We start from the raw sequence: 10,305 nt of genomic DNA, 5'->3' as shown, positions 1-10,305 counted from the left end.
ATTAATGAGTAATATCGAGTTTTAATTCATTGATCACATATTAAAAATATCCCCTATGCCTCGAATGGAACTAACCAATCATTCTATTGATTACAAGCCAATTACAATCACCGTAACACAGCAAGTCAGTGACTTGTGGTGACAACATGGCTGCCTACAGTGAACAGGATGCATCATCTTTGGATGAAGAAAAACTGCATTTTATGTGTATCTTCCCATCCAAAAGTGCAAAGTAGTACCATTTTCAGACAAACTGTGCACGTTTTTTAGAATACATTCCAAAATGGAAGGTGCACAAGGAGAAATTGCAAGGAGTTACATTGTTCAGCACCTGGCCATGTAAGCAGATTTCAGTTATAATAATGACAACAACAACAACAATACTACTACTACTACTAATAATAATAATAATAAATAATGGCAATAATAATAATAACAATAATGGTAAACCTCCATTACCTGGCGATGGTGGATTACACAAGTCATGCTACTCACGCTGTATTGACACAGAATGGGTTGAAAGAACTACAAAGAGCATCAAAAGTAAACCAGAAGCTGCAGCTTCTATACGTAGGTAAGTTTAATATTTCATTTCATTTCATTTTATGTAAGCTTAATTTTTTTTTATATGATGAGTCATACACTGAATCACTGACTGTGTATCATTGCCTTTGTCTACTTATTTATGTAATTGAATCCCCATTAGCTGCAACAGAGCTTTTTTGAAACATGTTGCAGGCATCCATTTCAAAATGAGAACATATTTGCACAAAAACAATAAAGTCTATCAGTTTGAACATTAAATATCTTGTCTTTGTGGTGTATTCAATTGAATATAGGTTGAAGAGGATTTGCAAATCATTGTATTCTGTTTTAATTTACATTTTACCCAATGTCCCAACTTTATTGGAATTGGGGTTGTATGACAACGGAGACCCCGGACTGTTAAACAACTGAAGTCGTACATCAAGCAAGAATGGGAAAGAATTCCACCTACAAAGCTTCAACAATTAGTGTCCTCAGTTCCCAAATGCTTATTGAGTGTTGTTAGAAAGAAAGGTGATGTAACACAGTGGTAAACATACCACTGTCCCAGCTTTTTTGAAATGTGTTGCAGGCATCCATTTCAAAATGAGAAAATATTTGCACAAAACAATAAAGTTTATCAGTTTGAACATTAAATATCTTGTCTTTGTGGTGTATTCAAATGAATATAGGTTGAAGAGGCTTTGCAAATCATTGTATTCTGTTTTTATTTACATTTTACACAACATCCCAACTTCATTGGAATTAGGGTTGTACATAATCTGATTTAATTTTTTTTAGGTTTATCTGTGTGCCATGAAATCCTGAAATGTTGAGTTCAACAGAAGATAAACACTTCAACAGAGTAATTACTGTTATCCTATTGAATAGGTAGGTCTGGAGCTCAGTGGATAAGGAGATGGGTTAGCAGGTTGGACAAGACACTTAATCTGCCCAGTTCACCCAAATGTAAAGGATCACCAGCCTTAGCTGGGGAAGTAACATGAATTGGACTGGTGTCTCTTCCAGGGGAATTCATTGGCTCTCAACTGCTTCACACTATGAATCCCAAGAGGCCCTATATAGGACTTGATTATTATTATTATTAATATGGTTACTGAATAAGGAACCTGCTTCTGCAAAGAATGCTTGTAATTTCATAATTGATTTGTTGACTGATTTATTGTTTTATCCTTAAATATTAGAAATTAATTTTTAAAAACATCCCAAATTCTCAGTTCTGTAGTTTTTCTTTAAAATACCTTTGTCAAAACACTTATTGTTTTGAACAAAGGTATTGTTAAGTAATTATTGAAATAGTTGATGAGTAACTAATCCATAAACCATCTCTGTGTTGTTTCTCATGTTGGCATTGCCATTTTGGAACAGGCCTGTTGGCCTGTTATATAATATGGCAGGGTGTGCATGTTATTCAGTCTGTACTACCAAAGAATTTCCATTAGATATCTTTGAAATGTCACAGATCATTCTAAAGCGTTTTCCAGAATCTAAATCTGTAGTCACAAGCTCACTGAAAAGGCAGCGTGTCTCCAGTGCACATTTATTACTGGACAATTACAAATCTATCACACTGGTCTCCCAATATGGAAACACAAACCCAATGATGTTTACAGCAATTATTGCCACATGCAAAAGTAAATTCAACTTTCAATAACAATTTCTATTATGCAGACAATTTTACTACAAATCTTGCAAGATCACAATTTATAAAATATTTTCTCTTCACAATAAACTGGCGCATAGTCTTACTCTGATTATCTTTAAATGGTGGGAAGAAATGTTCCAGCTGCAGGCAGTTAAAGTAAAATGTGGCACATTCTCCCTGTTTCCATTCAGAGGAGGTAAATATTGTACTATGTACATTATAAATTTTGGTCTTGGACATCAGTTTTATTAGTTTTAATGAACAGGCTAACATGGAAATAGAAATAATGTTGAACATATTTTGCTAGCTCCAGTTAGCTGCAACAATGTGCCCAACATAGCCTAGCTTAACTGTGGCACTAGCGATACTCTATAGAGTAAATCACACACTGTATCAGTTGACATTTTTGTAAAGTATGAAAGCTACATACTGTTATGTCACTAACTTAAAAAACTGTTTTAAAACCCTGTTATTTACGGGAGAAAGGTAAGTGAAGAAATGTTAGAAGATATGAACTTTTCTATTGGGGAATGTTAATCCATTGTTATAGCATGATAATTGCATCTTTACTGTAACTCCAATGGAAACATTACAGTAGTTATTCATACTGAGTAATAACCATCTAATATAACAAGTATACTATACAAGTAAGTAGACGTTATAAATAAATTTTTACAAGAAAACAATGCAAGAATCCCAATTTCAAAACACAATGTAAACAAGGAATGTGTTAAAAAAAAATCAGCTCTGGATTTTCCACTGTTAGATAATATGTATTCCTGAACAAAATACCGAGTTGCTGTAAAACCTGCTTTCTCTCCTACATAGTTCATTTTGTCTACCAGGTGGACTCGAAAACCTTCTTGCACATGTTGGAATTCTCCTGGTGAAGCGGGAATTCAGAACCAGGGACAAGTTGCTTCCTGCCCTTACGTGACTCTGTGCTTTTTCCCGATAACGCGCTCTCATACTTCATGAGGTATTCACTGAAAATTCAAACAGAACATGAAATAAGAGTTTACACAACTTTTTGTTTCATTTGCTTGATCTATTTGGAGGCTGTAATACTGCATTCAATGGTTTTTCTCAGTACCTGATGGGGAATGTACTTTTGTCCATCTGCATGCACACCAGAAATGGATATTCTGAGAACTGTACTGTCGTGATGAAGTCCAGTGATGCCTCCGTTTCAAAGCTGACCTCCATACCTGCTCTGACAAAGTCCATGTCCACGGTAACATTACCCGAGACCACTAATGCTGCCCTGTGAACACACACCAAATGAAAAGATTCACATTATGTTATCCATGAGGCATCTTGAGTATTCAGTAAGTCACTAGTGCACAAGTGGGTGTTTCATCTTGTGATAATAATAGACCAAATAGCCTCAAAGAAAACTTTCTCAGCTGAGTTGGTTAATTCTAAAGCAAGGATGTGTAGATGTACGAGGTCTCTTAGATAATAAACCGACCCTTTTATTTTTTTTTTTAACTATATGGATTTGAATGACATGCGATTACACCAATCATGCTTGAACCCTCGTGCGCATGCGTGAGTTTTTTCACGCGTGTCGGTGACGTCATTTCCCTGTGGGCAGGCCTTGAGTGAGATGTGGTCCCGCCCTCTCGGCTGAATTCCTTTGTTTCACACGCTGCTCGACACGGCGCGCGTTGCTTTATCAAAATTTTTTCTGGACCTGTGAGGAATATCCGAGTGGACACTATTCGAGAAATTAAGCTGGTTTTCTGTGAAAAGTTTAACGGCTGATGAGAGATTATGGGGTGTTTCTGTCGGTGTAAGGACTTCCCACGGAGCGGGACGTCCTGCAGCGCTTCCAGGCGCTGTCGTCGGCCTGTTTCGAGCTGAAAACATCCTAATTTAAGGCTTAATTCACCCAGGACATCGTGAGAGAACAGAGAAGATTCAGAAGAGGCCGGCATGAGGAATTTATGCGGACATTCCACTGTTTAAGGACATTTTTTTAATGAAAGACGTACGCGCAAATTCGCCGAGTCGTTTCCGTGACGACTGGGCAAATCTGTGTGCACCGCGACAGGAAAAACACCTCCGTGTTGAAAACCATTTGTAGAATTCAGGCGGCTTTTAATGGCTTTCAACAAGTGAGTAACTGAGAAATTGTTTAACAGCTTGGGCATGTTCCAACTTGCCCGTTAAGATTTCCAACGGAGGTGTTTTTCCTGCCGCGACCCCCCGTGGTCGGGTCCAGCCCGACATGCGACTCTGCCCGCACGTTCTTTCATTACAAAATGACCGTTAACAATGGAATGTCCGAATAAACTCCTCATGCCGACTTCTTCTGAAAGTTCTCTGTTCTCTGATGACTTACTGCGTCAACAGAGCCTGAAATGTGGAAGTTTTCAACTTGAAACGGCGAGACGCTGCCGCCTCGAAGCGCAGATCGCCGTCAGGCGCCGTGGACCGTCCTTAAAGTGACACTACCAGACCAAAATCTCTCATCAGCCGTTAAAATTTTTACCGAAAACCAGCTGAATTTATTGAATGGTGTCCACTCAGTTGTGCCTTACAGTTTTGAAAAAATTTTTATCAAACAAAGCAACAGTCTCTGAGCTATTCCTAAACAATGAAAAAAATCGACGAGCGGGTGGACGACTCCTCACTCAAAGACTGCCCACAGGCGAATGACGTAACCGACAGGCGTGAAAAAACTCTCGCATGCCCACGAGGGTTCAAGCATGTCTGATGTAATCACACGTGATTCAAATCCATATGGTTTTTGAAAAAAATAATAAGGTCGGATACTTTTCTAATAGACCTCGTATTTGCTAGTAAAAAAAAAATGTACACGTTAGGGTGTCATCAGGCACAGCCTATGTTCAAAATGTAGATTATCTACATTTTTGTTTTTTGGACACATTGTATAAAATCTGTTTTATTTACCTTTATTTACCTTTTGCCCTTAAATATGGTTTTTGTTTTTTGTTGATGATCTATAATGCAAGGCCTAAACAACATAGCAAAAGTGTATTGGGGTGTGCCCAGCTCCACTTTGCTATTTAGAGGGCATGTAATCTGAGTGTAAAGTAAACAGCATGGTGCAAAGGTGTTGTATTTAGTCACAATTAATCATGGGTGTATGTTTTTGACGGATGATTTAAGTCAATCAGATTGTCTACTGTTATAACTTTTAAGAGCAAGGTGGGCAGCAATTGATACACTGCTATTCAGATGGAGGATTTGTGGTGCAGTAACCAATCTGTGCCACCACATAAACGCATGTGGCTATAGAACAGCAACTCAATCTCACGCCATTTCCTGATGGCACCAAAAAAAATCAATTCATCTATTGGTTTGTGATATCATCACGAAAAGCATCACATTTTCATGATGGGAGCACGAAATGCAGGGTGACGTGGGGCGGGGGGGGGGGGGGGGGGGGGGGTCTGTGGGGAATGGTTAGGCAAGAGCTAGGGCTAGAAATAAATAGTAAAATAAATTTTATTAAAAAGCGTCACAAAATTTTCATGACATGAGCATGAAAAAAAAAAGTGTGAGACTGGGCTGAAAGCAGCTACCATAGTTCCCTGGGGTAAAGCGGTGAAGCAGTAAGGTGAAGTTTTGAATTTTTCCACATTGTTTCAATTTTGATTAATGTTTATTTTCAAATTATTTTTGAGCATACATGCACCATGATCCTTCTCATGTAAAGTGTATGTGAATATTTCATTTCATTTCATTTATATAGCGCCAAATCACAGCAAAGTTGCCTCAAGGCACTTCACACAAGTATGGTCTAATCTTACCAACCCCCAGAGCAAGCACACAGGTGACAGTGGTAAGGAAAAACTGTCCCTGAAGATACTGAGGAAGAAACCTCAAGCAGACCAGACTCAAAGGGGTGACCCTCTGCTTGGGCCATGCTACCAACACAACTGACAAAACAATTTACAAAATGAATATACAGGAAATTTTGCTGGTGCACAGGATGGGAGGGTTGCAGAAGTCAACACCACTCCTATCTCTGGATGGAGCTGCGCCTCAAACAGAGAGAAAAAAACAGAATCAGGAATTGGAAAGACAACAAATACAGTATAATTTGTCAGCATTAAGCAACAAGAGAAACAGAACAAATACTAAGGTGATAGATTTCTTAACTAATGGTTTAATCACTGCAGATTTGAAACATTTAGGAACAGATACAGAGGTTAATGAGAGATTAATAATTCCAGCACAGTCGGCCCAAGAGTGGGCCACAGGTCCTTAAACAGTTTTGTTGGTATGGAATCAAATAAGCAGGTAGTGCTTTTTGTAGCGGTTCTGAGCTTCGTCAGTGCGCCTAGTGAGACAGTATCAAATTCTTTAAATCTAGGTAATACCTTAGTAATGGCACCCACCTCAATAGCAGGGGGTAATGGCTGGGTTAAGGCATGCTGGGATATGTTTAACCTAATGTCATCTATTTTCTTCTCAAAGTAATCCAAGAAATCTTGTGCTGTAAAAAGAGAGAAACTTACTGGTGGTTGTCCATGAATGTGTTGCCACTGTGTCGAACAAGAACTTTGAGTTTGTTTTTGTTGATCAAATCAGAGTAAGCCAGTAGTGCATGCTTACAGCCAGTAGTGCATGCTTATAGTCTAAGATAGCATCACACCACACAATGTGGAATACTTCTAATTTTGAACTATGCCATTTCTGTTCTAGACCTCTAGCCTTATGCTTGAGGTCACACAAGTAATCATTGAACCAAGGTGACTGTGTTTTGGAGGGGCGTGGTTTAAATATAGGTGGCGCAATCATGTCGAGTGTAGTTTTGAGTGCTGAGTTTAAACTTTCCACAAGACTCTCTACTTATTGGGCATTTTCCAAATGTGAAGCTAAGATATCAGGCAGTTCAGATATTAAGCCAGTCTCTGCTGATTTGTGGCCCTGATTGCCTTCCAGATGCCAAAAATAATGATTTTTATTTTATTAATCACAATAGCAGTATAAAGTTGTATGTCATAGTATTGTACACCAAGTTAGCACCAATTAGAAACAATACTGAATGCAGTCCCATGACATGGGAGCTTCTGGGCATGCACATAACGGGTGTGTGTGTAGTCTGCGAACTAATATCTGTGGTTATGACAAGAATTTTGCACAAAGCTAGAATGTATCTACTAACATCTGAAAACTGTCTTCTCCTGAAGAGGACAGCATGCTTTTCATGGGATTATAGATATACGAATACGGACAAAATTATTGGCCACCCAAAATGAAATGTAATGTTTTCAACACAGCAATTCTAAACATTGTAGTGTCAAAAACTACCAGGGTCCAAAATATTAGCATCTTTAAGAACTGACCTTTTTGTTGAACTAGAGCACAAACCACTGTTTTGCAATGATGTGCTTTAACTTTGTAATGCTCAAAGCTTGTAAAACCAAGTTAAAACTTAGGTTTATCTTCCAATGTACACACAGTATAAACACTTCAGTAAGGCTTTGAACTGTCAATTGAGAAAGCATCAAAATAAATCAGTTCAGACTTTAAAAAAAAAGAATTGTTGATGCTTACAAAGGATGAGAAGGGTAGGCAAAGAACTGGGTTGAGAAGTATCATCAAGAAATTCAAAGAGAGCCACCCAGTACAGAAGAAGCCTGGCAAAGGTAGGAAGATAAAGATTTCAAACTGCAAAAAAAAAACTAGTAGTGGGCCAGCCACTGTAGCGTCAAAGGTCTAGAAAAAATTTGATGGTATTTTTTGTTAATAGCAGGTATCTATGCCAGATATCTACTTTATGGCCCGCTCACATGGCATACGATGATTCCTAAACAAAGGAAAAAGTAAAAAAGTCACAAATCGTTGAGAAAAGGTAGACAAATGAGCTTTAGCCTACAAATCAAGAGTGCAAAAGGAACAAAAGAGGAACAAAACGAAATCAAAGCTAATGTTGATCTCCACGCTTTAAATGAAATACGCCTGGAGCCACTGCTGGAGCAGTGTGTATCTGTATCCTGATCTGTGTTCCAGGATTCGGTGCTGGAACGGAGCTTTGTAGCGTGAGTCCTGGCGAAGCTGCAAACAGAAGCATGCAATAAGATCCACTATGGCAGGGGTGGGCATCGAGGGCCGAGACACTGCAGGTTTTCCATGTAACCAATCACCTCAGCAGGTGGGTTGCTGATGAGCTTCTGCTCTGAACATAAACACCTGGTTGTCAATGAAATCACCTGCTGAGACACCTGATCATTAATTAAATCACCTGCTGAGGCGATTGGTTGCACGGAAAACCTGCAGTGTCTCGGCCCTTTATGGCACATGATTGCCCACCCCTGCACTATGGAGATCTGTGTGCACATCAGTGGATCCACCTGCTCTGGTTGCTTGTCCAGAACAAAAGAGGTATCATCTCCTTCATCATCAGATCCTCACGGTCTGGTTCAGACTGATGACATGCTGTGCGCTCCGTCTTGGTCCAATTAAAAAAAAACGGAACCGTTTGCTCAACATTCATAAGACGCCTCATTTTTACAAAAAAAAAAAACACCACACTAACCACACCCGCTAAATCACGACACACTCAAAACATATGTCACACCTCTGTGGATCAAACCTGTTCACACATGAATGTCCACTGCTGCTGGAACTTTTTTCCATACTTGATGCTCAAAGTCAGCTTCTGTAAACTGCTGCCTGGTTTGCACAAACCGAGGCACAGTTCGCTCTGAGAGATCACCGCAGATGACACAAAATATTATTACATCATGTCAGCCCTCAACTCCATGGAAACGAGGCTTATCGCGCTCCTGCAAAGCTTCCTACCGCTAACAAATACACAGCCATCAAGATCACCTCCTCAAAACTTTTGAAATGTTAGACTGAAAAAGCCAGCAGGCTCTTCTCTCTGCACAGGCTGGAGGACAGCAAGCCCTTCGGAGTTCATGGACAGAATGCTGCAGCTCCGGCCGGACTTGTTGTGCAGCAACTCTCTCCTCAGATGCGTGCAGCGCTGGAACAACACCACGATCACGGATGCGCTGGCAGAGGAGGGCGAGAAATTCTCCTGGCCGGCCAGCACCAAGGCATGACAGCAGCCACACTTGCACACCCAATGGCAGAAGCCGCACACCGCACACCAGCACCACAGCGGAGGGAGGAGCTGCATCTCTCCTCCACAACGGCGCTCACAAATTGGCTTCTGTACTCTGTGAAAACATTCAGCTGGTCCAACAAAGTCAAACTAAATGCTAACGTTACAAAACTAAACAAACGGTTTAAAAAACCATGAAGAACGACAGCAAAACGAAATATGGATGAATTGAGGTTTTCGGTGGCATTCGTTCAAATTTTTCAACAGTTTAAAAATCCTGACAAAGCGCCAGCTGCGGGAATGAAGCTGAGTGAAGGTTAAACGATGCCAAAAAAAAGTCAATGAAAGTCCAGATTTCTTGTTTCGTTTGGGCTTCATTGCTCATCGTTAAGTGCCGTGTGACCGGGCATTTAGGGCATGCTAAAACTGATGTGGGTGGATACATCCTAACATCTGACCTTGAAGGTGATTTTCAAGGTCATCAAGGTCATACAGGTTCCATACGCTTGTAGCTGTATTATTGATATGTTTGCATTGGAAATTCAGAAACTAGAGAGCATTATCACACATTAGATTTATTATATTGAATATTGAGCAGCAGGTGAATACAAAGTACCATACCACTGCACTGTAAACTGACCAAAAAGGGTCTAGTGTCCAGAAATACTAGGTTCATTTAGTAGATTGCAGTGCTGCTATGATCAATTTTGTGTACTGTCTGTGGGTAGTGAGGGAGCATTGCAGTCACCAGTCTACAGGTGTAGGCAACTGAAGTTCAGTCAGTGTCAGCAGCCTAAATTTCTATTTATAGAACTGTAATGTTGACATCATCTCAGTTGATCAGGACAGCATGCAAAGCTTAGATGCTCTAAAGAAGAAAGGTGGAATTTGAGGTTGAGAGTAGGCCAACATGGAACCAGTAGCTGTGATCAAACGTAAAATGAGAGACATGGATTACACATCATGGCTGCTCTGCCAAATCCATAGACCAATGCAGGATATGCATACAGCAACTGCAGATGGCAAAATCAGAACAAAGAATGTTCCTGATCAGAGAATAAAA

General features: G+C 39.9%; 1 protein-coding gene across 1 annotated transcript in view; it reads right to left on the bottom strand.

Annotated features, from left to right (window-relative positions):
* Nucleotides 1-2,070: 2,070 nt before the first annotated feature.
* Nucleotides 2,071-10,305, bottom strand: part of mttp (microsomal triglyceride transfer protein) — a 71,688-nt gene continuing 63,453 nt past the window's right edge. Inside the window, exons 17-18 of the mRNA XM_034188601.1 lie at nt 3,285-3,455; nt 2,071-3,177 (exon numbers count right to left, since the gene is read on the bottom strand). Coding sequence (XP_034044492.1) covers nt 3,030-3,177; nt 3,285-3,455 — 319 coding nt within the window. The 3' untranslated portion in view covers nt 2,071-3,029. The remainder of the gene's footprint in view (nt 3,178-3,284; nt 3,456-10,305) is intronic.

This window comes from Thalassophryne amazonica, chromosome 15 (assembly GCF_902500255.1).
Source record: "Thalassophryne amazonica chromosome 15, fThaAma1.1, whole genome shotgun sequence".
In the NCBI taxonomy this organism is placed as follows: Eukaryota; Metazoa; Chordata; class Actinopteri; order Batrachoidiformes; family Batrachoididae; genus Thalassophryne; species Thalassophryne amazonica.
The sequence above is the reverse complement of the archived record's forward strand: the minus strand, read 5'-3'. Positions and strand labels throughout refer to the sequence as shown.